At 42.3% G+C, this 26,669-nt stretch overlaps 1 protein-coding gene and 1 long non-coding RNA gene across 2 annotated transcripts in view; one reads left to right on the forward strand and one right to left on the reverse strand.

Moving 5' to 3' along the window:
* Positions 1 to 3,234: 3,234 nt before the first annotated feature.
* On the reverse strand, positions 3,235 to 5,175 carry LOC149126325 (uncharacterized). Its single transcript, XR_016235918.1, has 3 exons — positions 4,976 to 5,175; positions 4,658 to 4,890; positions 3,235 to 3,545 (listed from the first exon to the last, which is right to left on the reverse strand). It is a non-coding gene; the product is annotated as an uncharacterized LOC149126325 (long non-coding RNA).
* The window catches only part of DEPTOR (DEP domain containing MTOR interacting protein), a 168,192-nt gene continuing 146,262 nt past the window's right edge, over positions 4,740 to 26,669 (forward strand). Inside the window, exon 1 of the mRNA XM_002710752.6 lies at positions 4,740 to 5,577. Within this exon, the coding sequence (XP_002710798.5) occupies positions 5,189 to 5,577 (389 nt within the window). The 5' untranslated portion in view covers positions 4,740 to 5,188. The remainder of the gene's footprint in view (positions 5,578 to 26,669) is intronic.

Raw genomic sequence — 26,669 nt, forward strand, 5'->3', positions numbered from 1 at the left:
CTACTCAGAATGAATAATTTTAGATTGAGAGATTTAAGACAACATTTAAATGGATACTACCATCACCTCCTTCTTATGTTTGTCATTTAAAATTTGGCTAACTATACTCCTGACCAACACACAGGCAGAATCATCCTGCAAGTGCCAGCTATCAAATGCAGACTGAAAAGTTGTGCTACACTTGTGGCACATATACCACACAAATGGCAAGTGACATAATTTTATGTAGTGATGAATTTTTTTTGGCAATAAAGTTAGGAACAGAACAAATAACAACTTTTTCTCAATGTGCATAATAATGCCATCCCTGATCATATAGGCTATGTTAAAATTGTGCAAAAGAGAATACCACATAAGAAAGATACTCTGTATTTGGGACAATACAGTTCTCCTAGTCTCTTTTCTAAAGGACAACAGCACCCCCAATAATAACATAAGCCACAATTCCCAGCCCAAATTACCCAACAAGCCCCCTTGCACTTGTCCCTTCTCTTACAGAAGACCCACAATCCTTTAGTGTCATTGCCAAAGGAGTCACTAGGTGGCAGCACATACCCAGACATTAAACATGTGAGAGCTGCAGGAACCAAAGTAAAATTAACAAGAGCTGAAAAGAGGGGGACGAAAGGATTTCGATTTTATTTGTAATGTTTTCTTTCCATCACTACAAAACAATGAAGCAAACACGACAAAAATATTAAAACAGTGTGAACGACAAACGTGGAAATTTTATGTTTCATTAGTCTTGCATTTATTTTTTAAAGCCAAGTCCCCTCTTAAAAGATCTAGCAACAGGAACATCTCAACAGGATGTTGTTAAACCATCAATCTGCTGTCATTTGTGGGGAGAGGAGAGAAGTTGTGGCAGCTGAGAAACCAGGATGTCTGTTAATGGGTAGTTAAGAACAATGCAAATCTTGTGTATGAAGCTATGAATGTTTAGGAAAGTATAGCAAACTGCTAGGGGAAGTCTAGGAAGATGACACAGAGCAGGTGGCATTTGAGTCAGCCTTGAAGATCAGGCAGGAAAAATGCAGATGAGACTGGTATTGTGGCACATCGAGTTAAGCTGCTGCTTGCAATGCAACATCCCTGATCACAACACCCATCTGAGTCCCGGCTGAGCCTCTTCTGATCCAGCTCCCTGCTCTTGTGCCTGGGAAAGCAGCAGAAGATGGCCCAAATACCTGGACCCCCGCCTCCCATATGGGAGATCTGGATGGAGTTCCAAGCTCCTGCCTTTGGTGTGGACAAGCCCTGGCTGTTACAGCCAGTTGGGAAGTGAACCAGTGGATGGAAGATCTCTTTCTCTCTTTCTGTCTCTCCTTTCTCTGTCACTTTGCTTTAAAATCAATAAACCTTAAAATAGTAACCATTAATTTTTAAAAGGAATAATGCAGATGAGTATTAAGAGGCAATAATGACAGCAGACATTATTATTAAACTTCATAGCTGATGATCTGTCACGAATATTGTTAATTCAAGTCCAACTCCTTCTTCCATTAGGATCACCCTCAGGAAGAGTTTATTACATCAGTGCTACTCAAAGTATGGTCCTCCAGCTAATGGCCATGCCCTGTGATGTGAAACAGTGGACATTTACACACCGAGAGAGCATTTAGATATGTACAGCAGCTTGACAGAATAACTTTCTATCTATTGACCCCAACAACAAACAATGGGGACTTTTACATCTTTTTATTTCATTCTTATTGTATTTCTCAGAATATCAGGCTTAAGTGGACTGAAAACACACACACACACACACACCACAGTCCTTCTCTGCCCAAACTTTGAGAAACACTGACCCAAAAGCACTAAAACAGCTAGAAGCCTGAAAGAAGTGAATGAGGAGTGTCTTGGCTTTCCATGCCTGAAATACTCTCATGAGCTTTTCACAGATCCGAATGCCTTTAGGGCTGATTCTGAGGCCAGAGTGCTATTTAGGACATCTGCCATTCTATGAGTCTGCTGAGTATCTCACTTCCCATGTTGGATCACTCTCCCCTTTATTTACTCCATCGGTTAGCGTTAGCAGGTACTAGACTTGTCTATGTGCTCCCTTTGACTCCCAGTCCCTCCACCTGGCAAAAGATCTCTGCGAGTGAGATCCCAGTGGAAAGAACAGGCCTTCAAAGAAGGAGGTACCTTTCTCTGAAGGGAGGAGAGAACCTCCACTTTGACCATGACCTTGTCTAAACAAGATAAGAGTCGGAGAACTCAGAGGGCTTCCATAGCCTTGGAAACTCATGACTGGAGCATAGGGAGATTACTGATGCCATAGACAGGAGTGTCAATTGGTAAAGTCAACAACAGGAGTCACTGTGCACTTACTCCTCATGTAGGATCTCTGTCCTTAATGTGCTGTGTATTGAGATTTAATGCTATAACGAGTACTCAAACAATATATTTCACTTTGTGTTTCTATGGGGGTGCAAACTGTTGAAATCTTTACTTAACGCATACTAAACTGATCTTCTGTAAAAAAAAAAAAAGAAATTATCAACTCCCAACTTGACTCTCACTGGGATTAAACATGACAATAGGTCTGCTCTGATTTCATCATCATTTAAAAAAAATCATCTATTATTTTTCACTTTATGTTTCTGTGTGGGAGCAAACTGTTAAAATCCATACTTGATGTATACTAAGCTGATCTTCTGTATATTAAGATAATCGAAAATGAATCTTGATGTGAATGGAAGGGGAGAGGGAGTGGGAAAGGGGAGGGTTGTGGGTGGGAGGGACGGTATGGGGGGGAAGCCATTGTAATCCATAAGTCGTACTTTGGAAATTTATATGCATTAAATAAAAGTTAAAAAAAAAAAAAAAAAGAAGTGAATGAGGAGAGACCTGGAAGAGAAGGCTCCCAATTGTTTCCACCTGTAACAAGTGCACCATTTTTTTTTTTTTTTTGACAGGCAGAGTTAGTGAGAGAGAGAGAGAAAGGTCCTCCTTTTTCCGTTGGTTCACCCCCCAAGTGGCTGCCACGGCCAACGGGATGTGCCGATCCAAGCCAGGAGCGAGGTGCTTCCTCCTGGTCTTCCATGTGGGTGCAGGGCCCAAGGACCTGGGCCATCCTCCACTCCCTTCCCGGGCCACAGCAGAGAGCTGGCCTGGAAGAGGAGCAACTGGGACAGAATCCAGCCCCCCAACCGGGACTAGAACCTGTGGTGCTGGCGCTGCAGGCAGAGGATTAGCCTAGTGAGCCGCGGCGCGGGCCCCAACCATTCATTTTTAATTAAGCTCCTCAACAACCCAATGGGATTCATAGTATGATATTTATAAAAAAAAAGGGGGGGGGCGGCAGAAAATTCAATAGTGGTTATGAACTTTTTCAAATGGAGCTGGGAATGAAACTGTGGTCAGAATTCTCAGGTTCTTCTAAAATCTTCATGCTAGATTAATTGTACTGTGCCCTTCTCTTTGCTTTCAATATCCATGGGTCACAACTTATATTGGGATCCATTGCTCCGGGGCTCAGGGCTCCCTTGTCACAGCACTGGTGCCAACATGACCTCAAGGAGTCAGTTCACCTGTCCTTCCTGAAATTGAGAAGAAGGGTTGGTCTTCCTACCCAGTGGATCACAGTGTGTCTCATATGTCAAGCGAAAGGTTAAGACAATATAATAAGCAAACAGGTTCCTATTTCCCATTCTATATTATAGAATTAAAACATGAACAACAGGCTCTATGACTTCCACTTCTGAGGAATGATTGCTATCTTTTACGTAGAATGAGACTCTTAGAATCACATTCACCCGGAAGTAAGTCTCTTTTGGTCAACATTTCCACCGTGGTCAATTTAAAAAAGGTTAAGGAGCAGACCATTTCTTCTGGCAAACTCTAATACAACTGCTGAACATACGAGAGAGTTGGACAACTGTTCTCTTTCTGAAATGTGGCTAAGCAGGCCCTGGGGATCTGAGAACCGGGATGCAAGGCCTGCCTGGCTTTCTGGGTGTGAAATTAAGGCATCTCACCTTTTTATCCTTATGTTTTCTCACTCGTAGCTTGGACACAAAAATACTAACAGGCCAAACCAAACAATATAAGCCAAAGGTTCAGCATCATGTAAAGCACAGAATACTCAAGAAATTACCAAGAATTTTAAGTTGAAGGATAGTTTTGTTGAATATTGGAAAAGGCTAACATGATCTTCCTTGAAAACAATGAGAAAAGAGTAGTGCAGCATAGCAAACCTGCAAGATAGTATAGTCTTAAATAGCAAAATTGGTACAGAATATGCACAGAAAATTGTTTTCATCATTCCTTTTACCTTCATGTTTATTCTGTAAACGCCTACATAGCTGCAATTGAGGGATTATGCATTGTTTTTTCAAAATAGCTTCACATTAATCTGTAGTTAGGGTACTGAGGCTTTCATCTATGCAAAAACTGCCACAAGCTGCATAAAATGTCAATGCACAGATAGCTCTTCACTACCTCAACATGAACAGCTGGCCTTCCTGCCCAGGCTTGGAATCTGCCTGAAATAGAAATACAGCACATTTATTTGGCACTAGGCACAGTTCCTTCCATGCTCTCTTAAAGGTGGACAATACCATTATAGACCCTTTTAAGAGGCAGCGTTTTAACACGATTCTGAAGCTAAAATGGCCCTTATTACCCGTTTACCCTAGACAAGCGACCTCACCTGCCGCAGCTGAGTTAACACGAACATCCACTTCTAGTCACTTTGTGACTTTTCCCAATGATTAAACAAGGCAACGACGGGTCTGATGCATTTTATTGCAGCAGGTGTCAACAGGTGGTAGCCACAATTATTTTGATTTTGTAATCAAGAAATAAAGCACGCTCAGTAGGAGATTAGAGAAGTGGACTGGAACTCAGGTCTGTCTGATTCCCAGAGTTCTTTATCAAGTACACCTGTAAGGAAAGTCCGCTTTGGTGAAGGGGGTTGGCACGAGAATGTTCAATCCCTCCATGCCCTGCAGCGACACACACATCCTACCTTCCCCGGTCACTGGGAATATGCATGCTGTTACTCTTTTTACTCGGTAGCAACTGGTATGGAAAGTAAAACAGGATCGCCTGCACCCTTGCTTAGTAACTTCCCGGCTTGTCCTCAGGTTTCCACGGCACGAGCTTCGTGGATAAAGAAAAGGGGGCTCACGTGAAGCAACCTCCACCTGCACCCACAGCTCACAAGCAGCGCCCCGCCCAGATGTTTATATTTTCCTCCTTCGGCCCCGCCCCCGGACCACGCGGGGTTCTGGACACGCCCCCAAACTGGAGTTCCAGGGGCTGGACTCGCCGGGCGCCTGAGCCTACCCACTGGGATTCCCTCTCCAGCCAATCCCGTCTGAGCAACGGTTCTGCCCCGAACAAAGATGGCGGGCAAGGCCTCCGTGAGGGCAAACTGATCCGCTCAGCCGAGCCCACGCCGGACAGCCTTAGCAGTGGAAGCGGCGCGGCCCGGAGCATGGAGGGGGGCGGCAGCGCTAGCTGCGCTGGCAGCGCTGGCAGCGACAGCAGCACCAGCGGGAGTGGCGGGGCGCAGCAAAGGGAGCTGGAGCGCATGGCTGAGGTCCTGGTCACCGGGGAGCAGCTACGGTAAGGCGAGGGCAGAGCCCGTGGGCTCGCGGTGGCATTGCCAGCCCGTGCCCGCTGCAGACCCGAGCGCACGCGCGCCGGGGCTCGTGGCTCGCGCGGCTCGCGCGGGGCGCCGGACGCCCGGGCGCGTGGACGGTCCGCGCTGCGCCCGCGCCGGGCTGCTGCAGTCCTGCGGACTCGCGACTAGCGTGGGGCTGCGGAGGGGGCTGACGCGGGGAGCGAATGGTGCGCGCGGCGCCCTAGCCCGGCTGCTGCAGTCCCACGCGGGGCAGCCTCGCCGCCACGCGCCGCGCGCTGTCCTTTGCCAGGCACCTGGGTGCTGCGGAGCCTTTGGGCTGACAGCCTGCGCCGAGTCTGCCCAGGGCGCAAGGGCGGTCGGTGCGGGGCCGCGAGCCGAACCCAGCCTCTGTACTCCACTGGTCCGCTTCATTCCGGTTTCTCGTCTCGCCGGCACGTTCTCCTTCTCTGCCCTGAGTCTTGGTTGCTTCACCTGTGAAATGGGGCCGATCACCACGCCTGCCTTAGGTCGAGGGCTGGGGCTGCAGTCGGAGAACAGTTCTGGAACCCTGTTCCTGTCACCCAGTTGGCGCGTCCTGTGGGGCCGCAAGGGGGCGTGGAGGCCCCTTGTCCGGTTGCCCCGCTGCGGTGCCGACTCCCCAGCGCGCGCGTTTCAGGCACTGGGGCAGTGGAGTCCGTGGTGGCTCTGGGTCGCCAGCCTGAAGACTTGCCAGGTCTCGGCGTGCAGAACCAAGCAATACCCCTCAGATTCCCCCCATGCCATCCGCGGCCCTTTCTGGTCATTCTGCTTGGCCGTATGTTTAAGGATTTTGCTTATGGTCTGGCTGGCTCCACAGCTGCCCTTCGTGTGGTCATAAATCAGTTTACCAAGAAAGGAAAAAAAAAAAAAATCCAGATTCGCAGTGCTGTAGCTAAAAAGTTGCATGCGGGCCCCTGGTCCTGCCAGAACACATACGCCCCAGTTCCTTCTAGTTCCTGGCTTGAACTTTCCCAGTCCATTTCTGGTTTCTGCTATGGCAGTGTTCCCGGACCTGAAGGAGAATCTTGCAAAGGGCCCTGCAGGGTCCATAACCACCCAGCTCGCTGCAGTAACTTTGAGGAAGTAAACATTGGAACTCAAAATTCATTGAGTTTAATGCTACAAAAAGGCAAATGGCGCATTTCTATTCCTTGTTAGTTTTTTAAATGTGTGGTCAGAATGAAAGGGAATTGGGAACTTATTTTCTTTCATCAAGAGCATTTCCTAATTTAAAAATCAAAATAAAACTTTCCTGATTTAATTTGAAATATTTTAATTAATTCTTCAGGCAGAGAAACAGAGATAGGAGGAAGTCCCCCTTCATTGGTTCACTCCCCAGATACCTGCAGTGTCTGGGGCTAGGCCAGGCTGAAACCAATCCAGGCTTCCCACGTGGGTGGCAGAGACCCAGCTACTTGAGCCGTCATCTGCAGCCTGCCAGGGTGTGCATTAGTGAGACGCTGGAATATAGGGGGTGGAGCTGGTCCTTGAACCCAGACCTCGGATATATCTGAGATGCAGGTGTCTGAAGCACTAGGCCAAATACCTGCCCTGAAACACTTTCTTTTTAATAGTTTCTTTGCTCTTCCTTACTGTATCAACCTTTTGCAAGGCCTCCATTGGATAGGGTTACTTCTGTTTTACTTCCTTTACAAGTACCAAATTGTGAGGTAGCTCTCTTTGCCCAGCAAGCAAGTTCTCCTTCAAGGTGCAGCTTAAATGGCCTGTCTTCAGGGGCCCAGAACACTTGCACTCCCCTCTCTGCTTGTAGCTCTCTGGACGGTGAGAGGTTTGAAGCCCATATTGGAAAAAGCTGGAAGGCTATTTTACTCAGAAAGTAAACCTGGGATTAGTTCCTGCTCAGCCACAGCAGCCAAGTGTCAGCATTACATTGTTTTGGGGAGTGGATCCCCACTTTGCTCCTCACTAGAGTAGGACCTTGGGCAAGTTGTTGAATTAAGAATAGTGGGGTGGGTAGGGGCTGGCACTGTGGCATAGTAGACTAAGCCTCTACCTGCACCACTGGTATCCCATGTGGATGCCGGTTCAAGTCCCAGCTGCTCCTCTTCTGATCCAGCTCTCTGATATGACCTGAGAAAACAGTAGAAGTCACCCAAATGCTTGGGCTCCTGCACGCTCTTCAGAGACCTGGAAAAAGCTCCTGGCTTCGGATAGGCCCAGCTCCTGCCATTGCGGCCATTTGGGGAGTGAACCAGTGGTTTGAAGACCTTTCTCTTTATCTCACCTGCTCTCGGTAACTCTACCAATCAAATGAATAAGTAAAATCTTTAAAAAAAGAATAGTGGTTAATAATGGAACTTACCTCATTGTGCTTTGAAGACTGGAAGAGTACAGGTTGGTGCTTAGAACATACGTATGTGTAATAACCAACATATCGACAATTGCACTTGTGACTTTGGACAAGTGAATTCACTTCTCTGAGACTGTTTCCTCACCTGTAAAATGGCAGTGGAGACAAGTATTTCACAGGGTGCCTGAGAATCTGCCTCTTGGCTTCCTGGATTAGTGAGCGATCTACCAATGGTTGCTGGAATTAATCAGTAATATTGATCTCTGCACTAGCACGTGTGACTTCCAGCCAAATAGGATCTGGTAGGAAGGATTGGGGGTTGGTGAATAGCACAGGACAGACAACCAGACTGCTTGGGTTCTTATTCTGTCTCCACCACTTATTGGTTCTGTGACTTTGGGGGAATTTACTTAACCTTTCTGATGGGATTCTGATGATGTTTCTCTTTCAGGAGTTTGAGGTTCAAACAAGATGCTACATGTACAGAGCTTAGAAAATGTTACTCATTTCATTTCACTTTGGAAAATCTTAGCCATTGACCAATTTAAAAAAGATTTACTTATTTACTTATTTGAAAGGTGGTGGAGCAACATGTAGAGGGGTAGGGAGGAAAACAGAGAGAGAAGGAGAGAGAGAGAGAGAGAGAGAGAGAGAGAGAGAGAGAAGGACAGAGAGAGACATCAACCGACCGACCTTCCATCTGCTGGTCCACTACCCAAAATGTCAACAGTGGCCAGTGCTGGGCCAGGCCAAACCAGGCCCAAAGCTCCATCTGTGTTTCTCCTGTGGGACCCATTGACTTTTAAGTCAACAGTTTTTGCACTGTGATTAGAACATAGTAATTACTTGATAAATATTTGAGTGAATGGTGCATATAATTCAATGTACTTCTGTTAGTACAGAGTAATATACTGTTTAGAATTTAGAATGGGAGTAGCTGTGAGCCTGGTTTCCTTATTACTGGAGCATGGAGAGTGTTCTGTTCTCAGCTGCCCTCTTGCTGTGCGTGTGGACACTATGACGTGTAGGCCTCCTGCCTCTATTTGCTGCACACACACCCACAGTTCACGTCTGCTTTCTCTTCTTTTCACATTACTTTCTGGGTCATCAGTGATGCTGTGGGGCTGATAAGGAAAGAGGAAACCAAGGACTGGGACTTATAATAAAAGTTTGGCTTCTAAACTCAGCCCTGTTGATTTCGTTTTCTCTCTTTTGCTTCTGTAGCTGTGTTCCCTTGGACAAGTCAGTTAACCTCTCCAATCCTGAGCACGCTTCTCAGCCGACTACAAAAAATAATACTCTCATATACAAGATCTGCTGTGTTGGATCAAATGGGAACAGCATGAGAAGGAATTTTTTTTAAAAGTAAATCAATAAACAAGAATAGTGTCATTATGATTATTACAAGCTCCAGATGTGGAATTGGGGGCTGGCTCCATGATCTTGAAATTTTTATTCAGCTAGTCCCATAAGGACAAAACATTGAGTAACAGACACAAAAAATATTTGCCTTCTTTTCCAGCTTGACTGTAAGACTTTCTTCCTAATTGTCTTCATGCCTTTTTCCCTTGTCATAAAAGGTTTTACTTCCTTGCCCAATGTAGTTCTATGTTTTTGCATCTTAAGAATGCATTTGGATACCCTACACAGCCCTCAGAGTGGCTGTAATGAAAAAAGGCAGATAACAACAAACATTGGGCAGGATGTGGGGAAACTGGAACCCTCATACACTCCTGATGGGAATGTAAAATGGTGCAACCACTTTGGAAAACAGCCTGGCTGTTTCTCAAAGACTACACACAGAGTTACCATATGACTCAGAAATTCCACCCCTAAGTGTGTGCTTTTATGTGGTATATGGCCACATAAATTGTATGGAAGTGCTCATGGAGTATAATAATTGGTAAAAACCAGTTAACAGCTTAAATGCCCATAAACTGATGAATCGGTAAACAAAAAGGGATCTAGCCATACAGTAAAACGTTGTTCAGTAATGAAAAGGAATAAGGTACGGACACATGCTGCAGTATGGATGTATCTTGAAAGGATTATGCAAAGGAAAAGAGGCCAGACACAAAGGGACACATATTGTATGGTTCCATTTACATGAAATGTGCACAATAAGCAAATCTATGGAGATGGAAAGTAAATTGGTGGTTGCTGGGGTCAGGGCAAGAGGGAATGAAGGTTGACTGCTAAGAAATATGGAGTTTCTCTTTGAGGTGAGGAAAATAGTCAAACTTGATTGTGGAGATAGTTGTATGACTGCAGATATACTAAATTGTATTCATTAAATGGGAGAATCTATTTATAATTTTATATAGCAAATACATAATTATATAATCATCTATTATAGTATATTAAATATTAAATATAAGCATATTAAATAGATTTTAAAATTTTTTATTTAGGGTAAAGAAATCTGATGCAATGCATATATACAGATTTAGGAACATAGTGATATTGCCCACTCTATCCTACCTCCCTAACCGTTCTTCCACCTTCCTCTATTATTCCTTCTTTTTACAGTGAAGTACTTTCAGTTTCTTTTATACTCATAAGATTAACCCTACACTAAGTAAAGAGTTCAACAAATAGTAATAAAGGAAAAACACTATTCCTCAAATCTGAAAATGTGAATTTCACTCCTATGCATTAAATTTTCGGTACTCTTATCTGTTACATATGGTATTTGTGTTTCTGGGACTGGCTTATTTCAGTAAGTATGATGGTTTTCAGTTGCATCCCTTTTGTTGCAGAAGACAGGATTTTATTTTTTTTTATAGCTGAATAGTATTCCATACTATATTTATTTATACCACAGTTCATCCAGTCATCAGTTAATGAACATCTAGGTTGATTCCATATCTTAGCTATTGTGAATTGAGCTGCAATAAATGTGGGGTACAGATAACTTTCATTGTTGATTTCATTTCCTTTGGGTAAATTTCTAGGAGTGAGATTGCTGGGTCATATGGTAGATTTATTTTCTGCTTATTGAGGTATCTCTATACTGACTTCCACAATGGCTGTACTAGTTTGCATTCCCACCAACAGTGGTTTAGGTACCTTTTCCCTCACATTCTCACCAAGCATTTGTTGTTTGTTGATTTCTGTATGAAAGCCATTCAAACTGGGGTGAGGTGAAACCTCATTCTGGTTTTGATTTATATTTCTCTGATGGCTAGTGATCCTGAACATTTTTTTTGTGTATCTGTTGGCCATTTGAATTTTCTCTTTTTAAAAATGCTCTTCAAGTCCTTTGCCCATTTCCTAACTTAATTGTTTTGTTGTTGAGTTTCTTGGGCTCTTTATAAATTCTGGATGCTAATCCTTTATCAGTTGCATAGTTTGAAAATATTTTCTCCCGTTCTGTTCAGTTGCCTCTTTACTTTATTTCCTTTGCAGTGCAGAAGCTTCTCAGCTTGATTTAAGTACATTTGTCTATTTTTGCTTTGATTTCTGGGGCTTCTGTGGTCTTTTCCAAGAAGTCTTTGACTACACATGTCTTGCATGTTTCCCCAATGTCCTTCTCTAATAATTTGATGTTATAAGGTTATCAGTTTAGATCTTAGAGCCATTTTGAGTTGATTTTTGTATAAGGTGTAAGGTAGGGATCTTATTTCATAGATCTGCATGCAGAGATCCCGTTTTCCCAGTACCATTTGCTAAAGAGACTGTCCTTTCTCCAGGGATTGATTTTAGCCCCTTTGTCAAATATTAGTTGTAGATATGTGGATTGATTTCTGGAGTTTTTATTCTGGTCCATTGGTCTACTTTATTGTGCCAGTACCAGGCTGTGGTGATTTTAACTGCCATGTAGTATGTCTTGAAATCTTGTATTGTGATGTCTCTGGTTATGTTAAGGTTAAGATTGCTTTAGCTATTTGTGGTCTCTTATGTTTCCATACGAATTATAACATTGTTTTTCTAGATTTGAGGAGAATATCATTGGTATTTTGATTAGATTTGCATTAAATCTATAAATTGCCTTTGGTAGTATGGACATGTTGATGACATTAATTCTTCCAATCCACAAACATGGAAGATTTTTCCATTTTTTGGTGTCTTCTATTTCTTTTGTTAATGTTTTGTAATTTTCATCATGGAGATCCTTGACATACTTGTTATATTTATTCCAAGGTATTTAATTTTTTTTGGTAGCTATTCTGATTGGGATTGATCTTAGAAGTTCTTTCTCAGCCATGGCATTGGTCTGTATATACAACAGCTATTGATTATTATGTGTTAATTTTATATCTTTCCATTTTTATTGTGTTTTATGAGTCTTTGGTTTCTTTATGTATTTATTCATGTGATTTGCAAATAGGGGTAATTTTCTGTCTGGTTGATCTGTCCATTGCTGATAGTGTATCGGAGTCTATGTCTTTTTTTAGATCTATTAATCTTTTAAATAGTCAGGCACCCTGTCATATGTTTACTATAATCACATCTTCCTGTTGAATTGATCCCTTAATCATTCCATAGGCCCTTCTATGTCTTTCATCAGTTTTTGTGTTAAAGTCTATTTTGTCTGATATTAGGTTGCCCATACCTGCTGTTTTTTGGTTTCTGTTATTATGGAATATCTTTTTCTGGTACATATGGAAAAAGATATTCAGTGTGCAGGTGTCTTTATTGGTGAGATATGTTTCTTATAGGCAGCAAATAGATGGGTCTTGTTTTTTAATCAATTCAGCCAGTCTGTATCTTTTTTAAAAATTTATTTATTTGCATATATTTCCTAAGTATGACTTTAGGAACATAGTAATTCTTCCCACCATACCTGCCCTCCCACCCACACTCCTACCCCTCTTCCTCTTCCCTCTCCTGTCCCAGTCTTGTTTTTTTTACTAAGATCTATTTTCATTTAACTTTATACACAGAAGATTATTCTATTTAAAGAGTTCAACACTTTGTATGAGGAAGAAAAAGAAAAAGTAAAAAAACAAAACAGAAAAATACTAAAAACAAAAATATAAAAAAGAACAAAAACTGTTCCTCAACAGTCCAGACAAGACAAGGATAATTTTGCCTTTTTTTTTTTTTTTGAAGAAACTTAATTATCTTTAAAGAGGAACCCAAGAATGACACATCTTTTGCAAGCACTTAAACCTAACTATAATTTATGTGACATAAGAATATCCTCCTCTTAATACACTAAATGAAGTAATTCTTTGAGAACAAATTTTACTATTAAGTCTCATAATATTAGTATTTGAGGACAGAGGTCCTGTGTGGGAAGTTAGTGCACAGTGACTCTTGTTGTTAATTTAACAATTAATACTCTGTGGCCGGCGCCGTGGCTCACTTAGTTAATCCTCTGCCTACAGTGCCGGCATCCCATATGGGTGCCGGCTTCTAGTCCCGGTTGCTTCTCTTCCAGTCCAGCTCTCTGCTGTGGTCTGGGAAGGCAGTGGAGGATGGCCCAAGTGCTTGGGCCCCTGCACCCACATGGGAGACCAGGAAGAAGCACCTGGCTCCTGGCTTTGGATAGGCGCAGCACCAGCTGTGGCGACCATTTGGGAAGTGAACCAATGGAAGTAAGACCTCTCTTTCTCTCTCTCTTTCTCTCTTTCTCTCTCACTGTTTATAACTCTGTCAAAAAAAATGTATGTATGATGTCAGTGATAACCCAAGGCTCTTGACAAGAGCTGCCTAGGCTATGGAGACCTTTTGGATCTACAAACTCCTTCAGTATTTTGACAAGGCCATAGGCAAAGTGGATGCTCTCTCCTCCCTTCAGAGGAAAGTGCATCCTTCTTTGGTGGCCACTCCTTTTCACTGCAGTCTCACCCACAGAGGTTCTTCATGTAGAACATTTTTCTGCCACAGTATTTGGCTTTCCATGCCTGAAATGCTCCCCTGGGCTTCTCAGCCAAACCAGAATGCTTTAAGGGTTGATTCTGAGGTCAGAGTGCTACTTAAGGCGATTGTCATTCTATGAGTCCGCTGTCTGGACTTCTTCCCACATTTGAGCTTAGTCTTATGTATATGATCACTTTAACACTTGAGCCTATCTATATGATCACTTTAATACTTAACCCTATCCGTATCATCTCTATAACACTTAGAATTTTTGCCACCTAGCCTAAGAGGTTTTGGGGTCCCATGGCAAGTTTTTAAGTTGTACCCTTAGAAGTAAGACCGTAGGAATGTATGCAGAACTATACTGCTTTACAGCTACAAACGTCATACATTTTGCAATTCAGTCTGTATCTTCTAACTGGAGAGCTGAGGTCATTTACATTCAAGGTTACCATTGATAAGTAACAAGGTGGCCTTGCCATTTTTCCATAAATATTCCTGTTGTTTACTTTGGATTTCCTTTGAACGTTTACTGGGAGATTTTCTGCCATTACATTCTTTGATAGTATCTTTCTGTGTTTCTGTGTGTAGCTCATCCTTAAAAATCACGTGTAAGGTTGGACAAGTGGTGACAAATTCTTTCACTTTCTGTTTGTCATGGCAGGTCTTTATTTCTCCTTCATTAGTGAATGAATGCTTAATATGGTACAGTATTCTGAATTGACAGTTGATGTCTTAAGACTTAGACTATGTCTCTCCATTCTCTCCTAGCCTGTAAGGTTTTTGATGAGAAATCAGCTGTGAGTCTAATTGGAGAACCTTGGAAGGTTATCTGGCATTTCTTTCATGCACACTGTAGTCAAACTTTCAATAGTAAGACATAAGAAAAGATTCTAAAATTCTATTTGGACTTCTGTGTGCCTTGTGTACTTGGATGTCCCTTTCTTTCTCCAAACTAATGAAGTTTTTTTTTTTTTTTGAAATTGAACCATTTATTACATTAACTGTTGGAATTGTTGTCGTACACAAGGCACAAGACTTAACATTTGGTGCCAGCACTGTGGCGCAGTGGGTTAACGCCCTGGCCTGAAGTGCCGGCATCCCGGCATTCCATATGGGGACTGGTTTGAGACCTGGTTGCTCCACTTCCTGTCCAGCTCTGCTATGGCCTGGGAAAGCAGTTGAAGAATGCCCAAGTCCTTGGGCCCCTGTACCCACGTGGGAGACTCAGAAGAGGCTCCTGGCTCCTGGTTTCGGATCAGCGCAGCTCCAGCCGTGCGGCCATTTGGGGAGTGAACCATTGGATGGAAGACCTCTCTCTCTCTCTCTCTCTCTCTCTCTGTCTCTCCTCTCTCTGTGTAACTCTGACTTTCAAATAAATAAATCTTAAAAAAAAAGACAACATTTGAATAAAGGCCCACTCTTTCCAATATTCAAAAGGTTCCAATGATAAATTTTCATGTTGTAATATCTTCAGGGTCAAAATGATGATATTGAGTGCTTTCAAACTCTGAGATCTCACACAAAAGATAACAGTGTTTTAATTTTCTTGTGGGTAACACCTCAGATTGAACCTATGATATTGTGATGGTTAATTTCATGTGTTGATTTGGTGAGGCCACAGGACCCAGATAATTTGCTCAAGCACCAGTCTAGATGTTGCTTTGAAAGTGTTTTTCAGTTGAGATGAAAACTGAACTCTGTAGACTGAGTAAAGCAGATGACCTTCCATGAGGGGAGTGGGCCTTGCCTGCTCAGGTGAAGCCCTTTGGAGAAAAGGCTTAGGTCCTCCAAGGAAGGATTTTTGCTTCCACAAAGTTCAAGTTGAGCAACATCAGCTCTTTCCTGCATCTCCAACCTGCCCAACTACCCTGCAGATTTAAGAATTGACAGCCCTCATAATCACATGTTAATATTTTGGCAAGATAGAATCATCACTTTTTCTACTATTACACTGGGTCTTCCTTGCCACATGGTTTTGAAAACTTAATTTCAACTTTGCTTATTCTGAATTTGTAACCCTTTCAATGAGAAGTTAAATTGCAGTTCACTATTTGGCCATCTTTGAGTATGGGGGTGGGAGGGGGAGGAAAACTAAGATTATAAGAAGGAATGCTTAAGAGAGAAAATGTTTTAAGCATTTCAGTTAGGCTCATCTACCTAGACTAACTATGTTAATTACAATGATCTCATGTGCTCACTAAAGCTGATTCCCCAAAAGCAATTTACTACGCAATGAGTTTTAGCCAAGTTGTAGAAAATTGCCTTTCTTTAAATTGTTTGATGTGTTTGCCTTTTTACTGTAACAGATGCCGTTCCAGACTTTTACAAGCTTGCTACTACTTTTGCATAAAAAGTGTTCAATGAATATCGAGTTGCTTTACTTAATATGCTTTGTAAATATTAATATGGTGTGCAGGCAAAGGAAACCATCAGCTGGTTCACCAAATAGGAGATATGGAATTTAAAGCTCACAAAATAGTGAAAGAAGAAGTAATTTATTTTATTGAAATTTGAATAACTTGAGAGTTGGAGTCAAGAGTTTCTTAGGGGATGGCTCCTACTGGTGACTTTTAAGCTGGAAGTTTAGCTCTTCTAGACACTGTAACAGTAAGGAGTACTAAGAACGCTATGCACAGAACCTGCTATGGAAATTTAAGTATCCAAATGGGGGGAATATGTTTATTTTTTTGAACAGTATTTTGGAGTCAGCAAATCATTAACTTCAGATTTTTTAAAAAAGGTACATGTTGGAGGGTGGTTTAGGAAATGGAGAATCACTGTATTTGGAGTCTCTGAACAGGAGCCTGTTCAGAGTGTAGAGTAGAGTGTTTAATTGCTTTTGAATCAGAGGTTTCTCTAACATGCAGACCCTTTGCCAGGAAATCTCTTTATGGCTCCACAAGTTAAAACGGAGGTGGAAAATACCATCCTCACACATGCAAGGCCCTCAGTAATGGCTCCTTTCTTTTCTTTTTCTTTTCTTTTCTTTTCTTTTCTTTTCTTTTCTTTTCTTTTCTTTCTTTTTTTTTTTTTTTGAGATTTATTTATTTATTTATTTTGAAGGTAAGAATTACAGAGGGAGAGATTTTCCATCTGCTGGTGGCTCACTCCTCAGATGGCTGTAACAAAATCAGGAGCCAGGAACTTCATCCTGGTCTCCCATGTGGGTTGTAGGGGCCCAAACATTTGGGCCATCTTCTGTTGCTTTTCTCAGGTCATCAGCAGATAGCTGGATCAGAAGTGGGGCAGCTGGGACATGAACCTGTGCCCATATGGATGTTGGTATCTCACAATGCCAGCCCCTGAAGACTCCTTTCTTACTTGAATGGAGAGCATGCAATGTACTTTGTACTTACAAAATTGTTGTACAAATGGAAGATGTCTAATTAGTGCTCAACAAATGCTTGTGGAATTGTTTGGGACCCTTATAAGGTTGTTCCTACATAGACCTTTTTGGAAATAGCTTGAGTGTTGCTTATGAATAATATCTTTTGTTATTACTTTTCTAAAAGATCAGTGCTGATGTTAAGGGATGGCTTCCATTAGCTTTGGGGAAATAACTTCCCGAAACCTCAAAGAAGAGCATGCAAGGTAAAGAAGATGGCACTCCTCTCGTTATTTTAAGTGCTCACTGGGATCAGGAGCCCATTTCCACTCGGTAGCTGGGGGCTCTTAAATGGTGTGTTGATGTGGGTTTCGGGATTAGGAAAAAACAAAGGAAGCAACAGTTAGTTTCCCTCTCTGTAATAGTCATAGTTTTTGCAATATCTGCCCTGGAGAGATAGGTACCTGATCTGGGATCCTTGCTCCAATGTTTATCAGCCTTAATTAAGCTTGGAATTGTGTCAATGCCTATTCAGAAGGATATTGGATACCTGGGGACACAGTGGCAACAGAGAGGGGAGTGGGCTTAGTTAGTGGGACAGACAGCATGCTTGCAAGCAGCTGTACCCTGCTGGTAATGCCAGCAGAACAACTTGAGCTATTCTCATCAGGGCTGGCTGGACTGGTTCCATCCTTTGAAGTGTTCACACAGAACATTGAGTTTTTATGTCTACACGGATAAACACTTTCTCTATCTGCTAAAATGTCTTTAAGGTTGGATAGGGGAGGTGAGATGGAGTAAGAACGCATACCCTAGAGTGTGGGACAAGATATCCTTTCATAGCCCCTGTTTTCAGATAACAGCTGATACCAGGGTGGAGCCAGAGGGGACAATTGCCTAGGCCTCCAGCCTGGGGAAGCTCATGGCAGCAGCTGCAGAGGATGCCAGTAGCCGTTAGTATTAGCTGGGAAGTCTTATTATTTTCTTATTTCAGAGAGAGACAATTCAATCTGGGCCTCCCACATGAGTGACAGGGCCCCAACTAATTGAGCCATCATCTGCTGCCTCTTGGCTGCGCTTTAGTAGGAAACTGGCATTGGAAGCAAAGCTGGGACTTGAACCTAGGTACTGACATGGGATGCAGGCATCCCAAACCCTGTCTTAACTCTGGTGTCTAATGCCCACCCCAAGGAGAAATGGTTGAGAGAAGAAGAAAGGATCTTAGAGAAAAGTCACAAGGCAGAAGTTGGGAAAGGTTGGGAGACATTGGCATACATTTTGGGATTCATTGTTTTTAATGTAATTTTTCCTGTAAATTTTCTCACCATGACGTTGCCCTGTCTTGCTCTTTCACTCCTAACCCCCATATCCCGTAAATCATTGGAAAACATGCCCCAGTTCTTCAAGATTTGTTCAGAAATAGAAATAAAATGGAAATCAGCCTATGCACAAAGTAACAAATGGTTCAAGTTACAAGGAATTATTTTTGTATTACTTAAATTTTGATATTTTTCCAGGAAACACTTTGACCCAGAAAGAGATCTAGTCAAAGCTGTATAAAAATTATTTCTCTGTAAATACCTACTTAAGGAATAATTAAAATACAGTTTTTCTGGGAAAGTTGCAAAATGTTCTTTTTACATAACTCATTTGAGGAAAAGTGTTTCTGAATAGATTTTGTCAGTCCCCCTCCTACCCTATAAATCGCAAATTGAGACACCTTTGATTATCAGGCAGCATTTTTATCAGCCATTGTTAATAAGATGTAAGCCTATACCACAGTGCACCACAGGATGGACATCACAGTAGTAGCTTTGGCAGTGACATTTTACTGCATCTACTATAAACATAACTAATAGGAATAAATGCATATGAAAGTGGTTTCAGATAAGACTGCACAAGTTTAGTCTTTTTCAAAATGGGTGGCACGTGTAGAAATGCAGCAGACCTTTTGTATGCAGTTACAAGGAGCTGTGATATCAAAAGCATGGTTTTTCTTTTGCTTTTGTTGACTACAAAGGAGAAGCTCCAGTGAAACCCAATGAGAAACATCCACGAAATCTAAGAAGCTGGGCTTGGAGCCAGCACATTTGTCTACATGTTTGACATTTGCTGACTTTGCACAAATGAGGGCTGTAAGCCAAGAATAACCGAGTCTGATTACCACAGGCTTCATTATAATTTACAATCATGTCTTTTACGTGGAGGTGTACTGCATAGGGCGAGAAATTCCTTAGAAACCACTATTTCAAGGCACCGAGCTTTGTTGGGCCTGTGTTTGTCGTGGGACAGAACGAGTTGATTATTTTCATACTTCATTAACCAAAAGGAATCTCTCCAACTGTCTCTGCGTCAGCTGTATTTTGGGTGTCTGTGTTGCTGCTGGGTAATTTCTTTTCCTAAAGGGAGACATAGAGAAGAGGAGTGGGTTTGGCTATTTGTCAGCAGTTCTGAAAAGTGTTTATTCAGGAAGCAGTTTGAAATCTGTGAGGTCCGGGGCCCACTGGGGGGACATGTTTAGTTCTTGCATGGTGTCCCTCTCCCATCTGTGTTCTAAGATTTCTAAGTTGACACTAAATTGCCTGAGAGTGCGTGGGGGCAGAGTGTGTTCTCATGTAGGTCTCCTCCTAGGTTCTGGAGATTCAGAACATCTTCCTGCCACGTGTAACTCATTTACCCTACCTGTGCTCCTTGGTTGAGTCTCCAGTCTCTGCCAGAGAACACTTCTAGTGGCCAGAACCCCATCCCATCATCTTGAGCTTCTAAATATATGGATCATGGGAGCAGGTGGCCCTCACCACAGCAGTCATGCTTATGGAACCCAACATATACTTGGAGGAATCATCGCAGTCTCTATGGGCGGTTTGTATGAAAGGAAATTCCATGATCACATGTATGCTAACAGTTCTTAAAAGAACATGTGCCTATAATAAAATTGAAAATTTGTTTTACCTTATAATCTAACATGCTAATACTATTAGACCATAGTAACAGTTAATCAAGGTGTCTGGAGGGTCCTGGGAATCTGGCCTTTAGAGATCATAGTACAGCGTGTAACGAAGAAACACTTGTTTAAAACTACACTAGTGCCTATTCAGACTTTTGTTCAAAGGTTAAAGTTGAGAAATGCACTTACAACTGCTTTCATTAGAATATAGACATTTATACAGTCTAGGTTGAACATCTCTAATCTGACAGAATGAAATACAAAGTGCTCCAGAATTCAAAACTTTGTGGAACCACCATGATGCTACAAGTGGAAAATACCATGCCTGATCTCACGTAAGAGGTCACAGTCAAAATGCAGGCACACTAAAAATAATTGTATAAAATTAGCTTAAGGCTAGGTGTATAAGAAATATAAATGATTTCCTGTTTACACCTGGACTCCATCCTCAAGACATCTCATATGAAGATATTCTACCCTTCAAGTAAATATGAAATCCAAAATTCTTCTGGTTCCAAGCATTTCAGATAAGGAACACTCACCCTATATGATGCAACATGCCTTTGAGAATTCACTCTTATCTATGTGACCTGGAAAGCCTTCCATGCTAGAAGGTTGTCAAAATGAAGTGTGTTTTTCAAAGGACAGATGTTTGTTTTCCAAGAGCCACCCTGGAAGAGGGTCAAGGTGATTCTAGGCCTGTCTCCTGTTTTCCTTAAGACTTACAGGAATGAGAGGTCTAAACAAAAGATGAACCTTTCTAAAAGAGAACTATGACATGGCAAAAATTCTTGTTCTGATGACTTAAACATGTGGGTGCTTAAGGCATGCATTGTGGCTCAGTGTGTTAAACTTGAATTTGGGACCTCCACATCTTGTATCTCAGTGCTGGTTCAAGTCCTGGCTACTGCAGACTTCTACTCCAGCTTCCTGATAATGTGCCTGGGAGGCAGCAGATGGTGGCTCAGGTACTTGAGCCCCTGCTACCTCATGGGAGATCTGGATAGAGTTCTGGCTCTTGACCTCTCCCTGGCCCAACCCCTGCTTCTGTAGGCATTTGGGGAGTGAACCAATGGGTTGAAGATCTCTCTCTGTCTCTCCCTCTCTCTTTGTCATTCTATCTTTCAAGTAAATCAGTCTTTTTTTTTTTTTTTGGTATATGTGCTGCCGAAGCAAGCTCCCAAGTAAATAAATAAATCTTTAAAAGATATATGGGTGCTCTCTTCCAATATCTTAGAGATGCCCATCAGTGTCTACAGCTCTGTGCACTTTTGTGTGGTAAGGTCAGTGAAGGGAAACACCACACCGTCTTATGGTGTAGATTAATGGATGGCCTTACTAGTTGCTCATAAATACGAAGGGTAAACAAGAAAGGACACTTGACCTATCATCTCCTTATTCTGCACAGGACTGGGCATGCGCCTGAAGCTGCCTGACAGAACATGTTTCTGTTCTCCGGGAGGGATCCTATCGATCTGTGACTTCACCGTCCTAGAGTACATGCGTGAGAAAGCTAAATGGCCTTATCTCTGAGGGACAAATATTGTAAACTCTGACACTGTAAAGGCTCAGCTGGGAAAGACCTGGTGCACTATGGGAAGCTGGGTTTGGTTGCAGCCCCTGCTGCTAGGGAAAGGCCAGACTCTTAGTCCCAGCTGGTTCCCTGCCTGGCAAATGGAGCTAAGCCAATGAGGTCATACCCAGAATTCCCATGTGTCCCTCTATTGTAGTCAGGTCTGTGCCGTGTCTCAGGTGTGATATAGAACCTTACTCTTTTGCTTTTAGATTTTTTAAAATTTATTTGAAAAACAGTTACAGAGAGAGAGAGACAGAGACACAGAGAGAGAGAGAGAGAGTTTTTCCATCTGTTTGTTCACTCTCCAATTGACCACAATGGCTGGGCCAGGCTGAAGCCAGGAACCAAGAGCTTCTTCTGGGTCTCCCAGTTGGTGCAGGGGCCCAAGAACTTGGGCCATTTTCAGCTGCTTTCCAAAGCGCATTATCAGGAAGCTGGAAAGGAAGTGGAATAGCTGGGTCTCGAACCGAATGGGATGCTAGTGTCGCAGGTGGAGGCTTAACCTGCTGTGCCACAATGCCAGCCCCACCTTATTTGTTCTGACCTACAGAACATCTCTGCTTAAAATCCATGAAGAGGCATTCATTATTTTGATGCTGCAGGTTCACTTTGACTTACTCTGACTTTTTGATAAAAGGACTTTGGGCTTGATTTTATGTGAGGGTGTTTAAGTTAAAGTTTAGACTAACCTCTGACTCTTTTAATTGCTTAACTCTGAACTTCCATTAATTTTCCTAGTGCCAAGAGAGATGGATAAATTATCCAATGGTAGCAGATTCTAAGTTACATTGCTATGCTCCTTACTGCAATATTCATTGGCTTTGTGTTAATATGCTTTTATTTTTTGCCCTCTCAATAAATAATAATATAATGATAACCACTGTTTATTGAACCTATACTATGTGCTAAGTAGTATAATAAGCACTTTATGTGAATCATAAATAATGTACTCCTTGAGTAGGTATCATTAGTCTCATTTTGGAATTGTGGATGGAAAGGTTTAGAGAAATTAAGAAACTTGCCCACGGTTGCATGGTAAGCCAGTGAGAGCTTGGATTACAACTCTGTAGTTGTCCTTCAAAATCCAAGTTCTTTGAAGGCTGAGTATACAGCTGGGCTCATTCCTAAGCCATTGGAGCATGAAGGTCAGAGAAAGAGAATTCCCCAGCTACTGTGGACATGGAGCCTGGACCTTTGAAATTTGACTTCTCTCTGAATATTTGTGTTGAGCAGAAATTAAACTTAATAGACATAATAATGTCAACTACATATATGAAAATGATGAACAACAACACGGACACATTTAAAAGCTACAAAAACTCTAGTTGGTTGTGTGAATGTTTATTTATACTACTGGGAATGCCTGATTGCCAGGCAACATACTGATGAGTACAAATAGAGTGAATGCGGCAGATTAACTGTTGGGTGTTTTACTTGAAGATACCACTATGGATTTTGATTAAAAATATTAGAAGTTATGATTATGAGTCTGGCCATGGTTTGGGCTTTTATGGAACATGAAATTCTAGGAAAATGCATATTATCAGATTGAATGTTTTACACATAAAATATTATGGAATAGTTAAATAGAATCTCATACAAGAAATCTCATGCAAGAAATAGTGGAAAGTGGTCACAATATTATTTGGTACATTGTAGATTAAAGAGTTTTTTGAGATATTGCTCTTAATTCTCTTGTAACATGAAAGCTGTTGTGGACAAATATAAATAACTGGGCATTGCTATATTCCAGTAAAACTTGATTTTCAAAATCGAGCTCTAGGCTAGATATATTTTTTCTATCCTTAACATACATGAATGATATTTTTTTCTTTTTAAAAATTTATTTGTTTATTTGAAAGTCAGAGTCACAAAGAGAGATGGAGAGACAGAGAAAGAAATTTTCCATCTGCTGGTTCACTCCCCAGATGGCTGCAAGGGATGGTGCTGGGCCAGGCCAAAGCTAGGAGCCAGGAGCTTCCTTTGGGTCTCCCATGTGGGTGGCAGGGGATCAAGTATCTGGGTCATCCTCCGCTTCTTTTCCCAGTCCATCAGCAGGGAGCTAGATCAGAAGTGGAGCAACCAGGAATTGAACTGGTACCCACATGAGACATCATCACAGGCGCCGGCCCCACCTGCTATGCCAAGGCAGCAGCCCCTATTTTCATACAGTGTTTCAAAACACAGGTTTTGGGGGAAGGTATTGTGGCATAGTGGGTCAATCCACTGCTTGTGATGCCTGTATCCCATATCAGAATGCAGGGGCTCTGTTTCTCATCTAGCTTCCTGCTAAGGTGTATCCTGGAATGCAGAAAATGATGGCTCAAGTATCTGGGTCTCTACCACCCATGTGAAAGACCTGGGCCTGGCCTTGCCCCAGCAGTTGCAGGCATTTGGGGAGTGAACCAGGGAATAGAACATCTCTCTCTCTCTGTCTCTGTCTCTGTCTCTCTCTCTGCCTTTCAAAAAAAATAAACTTTAGATTTATTTATTTGAAAGGCAGAATTACAGAGAGAGAGAGAGAGAGAGAGAGAGGAGATCAGCCATTCTCTGGTTCACTGGCCACAGGGCCATCTTCTGGTGCTTTTTCAGGAGCATTAGCAGGGAACTGGATTGGAAGTGGAACAGCTGGGACTCAAACATTACACATATAGGATGACAGCATGGCAGGCGGTGGCTTAACCTGCTGCTCCACAATGCCTGTTCCCAAAATAAACTTTGAACAGACACGTTTTCACCCTCGTGAATGTGTTTGTATACTCTCCTTTCATAACTGAAGGAAAGGTGCTTCCTGGATGTTAACTCTGCATCCTGTTGGCCTATTTACTATTATTAATAGAAGGAGCAACAACCAACAATGAATATTTCCTACATGCTAGACTTCATTCTAAGAATTTTACATGCATGCAACCCCAAGTGCCCTAGTTATTCTTCTCATTTTACAGGAAACAAAGCTTTATGTTACTTAGTCAACGAGAGAGCTCAGTCAGACCCCTTCATCTGCTGAGAGCCCATTTGTTCAAAAACTCATGCCAAGAGTACCTGTCTCCCTTTAACATGCTCTTCGTCTTCTCTTCTCCTAAAGTAATTCTTTTCTCTACTACAACAGAGTTAAGGAGATACTTGACAAGTCCAGCATTTTACTCAGATACATCCCTATATAGCTTAAAAAATCGTTATACTTTTTCTGTCTTGACTCCGAGAGTCTGTGATCCTTAGAGTTTTGTATTTTTCTAATTCTAAAATTGAACAGTTAAACTACAGGTCCTGTTTTCCATCAAATTTCAAGATTAGGTTGCCTTATCTATTCCTATAGAAGAAGTACAGGGTCCTAAACTAAATGTCCAGTATTCCAATGTGGAATGTGGCTTCTTTTTTTAAATTTTTATTATTTATTTTGACAGGTAGAGGTATAGACAGTGAGATAGAGAGAGACAGAGAGAAAGGTCTTCCTTCTGTTGGTTCACCCCCCAAATGACTGCTACGGCCAGCACTGCACCAATCTGAAGCCAGGAGCTTCTTTCCGGTCTCCCACACAGGTACAGGCGCCCAAGCACTTGGACCATCCTCCACTGCCCTCCCAGGCCACAGCAGAGAGCTGGACTGGAAAAGGAGCAACCAGGACTAGAACCCAGTGCCCATATGGGATGCTGGCACCGCAGGCAGAGGCTTAACCAAGTGAGCCACAGCCCTGGCCCCGGAATGTGGCTTCTTAACTGTGAGGCTAAGTGTTTGCCCCTAAAGCTATTTTATTTGATTATAGGAAACCTAGGCTAGAACAATTCTGTTACATTTGATCAAGGGTAAATCCTTTATTTGAAAAATTGTCTTTATAGAATCCTAAACCATTCTGATTATTTCCTCTCATCATATATACCTAATATTTAATTGATACTGAAGAACAGATTAATAATATATACGCAAGATGGACGTTTGGCACTGCAGTCAGAATGCTGCTTAGGATACCTGCTCCAGTATCAGACTGGGTTCAAATCTTGACTCCACTTTCCTGGTGATGCACAACCTGAGAGGTGGCAATTGATGGCTTAACTCAAATGCTGGAGTTCCTACCACCCATGTGAGAGACCTGGATTGAGTTCCTGGCTCCGGCTTTGGCCTGGCAATTGTCCTGGCTGTTGTGAGCATTTGAAGAGTGAACTACTGGGAGAAATTCTTTCAGTCTCTGTCTTTCAAATAACATTAATTAGTTAAAGATGTCTATATAAAACTATGGAACGTTTCTTTGCACTTGATTCCTGTTCCTGGTCTCAGGATCTGAACCAAGAACTGAATGAAGCCTGAAGAAGGAATTACCTATTTTCATTTATTTCCAAATCTCCTCTAAAAATGGAAAACTGCTTGCCTGCATTCTTCCAGAATCTTAAGATATACTTAAAGCAGCCTCTGTCTGAAGTCTGTATGGGGATCTGTACACATTTAGGTCATCAGTTAAATAAGATATATATATATATATTCAAATATGAGTCTTCTGGCACTGGCATTCTGGTAACTTTGCTTTATAAAACCATTTTTACCTGATTTTTAAATCACACATCCGTTAAGAGGCAACCATATTTTGTGCTACCAGAATCACTACAAAGCTCAAAGCTTATTTCAGGACTTTGCAGTCTTCACCATCTAGAAGTTCTTTTTTTTTTTTTTTTTTTTTTTTTTTTGACAGGCAAAGTGGACAGTGAGAGAGAGAGACAGAGAGAAAGGTCTTCCTTTGCCATTGGTTCACCCTCCAATGGCTGCCACGGCTGGCACGCTGGGGCCGGCACACCGCGCTGATCCGATGGCAGGAGCCAGGCACTTATCCTGGTCTCCCATGGGGTGCAGGGCCCAAGGACTTGGGCCATCCTCCACTGCACTCCCTGGCCACAGCAGAGAGCTGGCCTGGAAGAGGGGCAACCGGGACAGAATCCGGCGCCCTGACCGGGACTAGAACCCGGTGTGCCGGCGCCACAAGGCGGAGGATTAGCCTAGTGAGCCGCGGCGCCGGCTCAAAGAAGTTGTTAAATATCTCTGGAAATCTCTACCTGTACAATTTTGAATCCTAGAAATCTTCTATCCCCTAGTAGGCAG

The sequence above is a fragment of the Oryctolagus cuniculus genome, chromosome 6 (assembly GCF_051225735.1).
Source record: "Oryctolagus cuniculus isolate XC-2025 breed Fujian yellow rabbit chromosome 6, ASM5122573v1, whole genome shotgun sequence".
Taxonomy (NCBI): Eukaryota; Metazoa; Chordata; class Mammalia; order Lagomorpha; family Leporidae; genus Oryctolagus; species Oryctolagus cuniculus.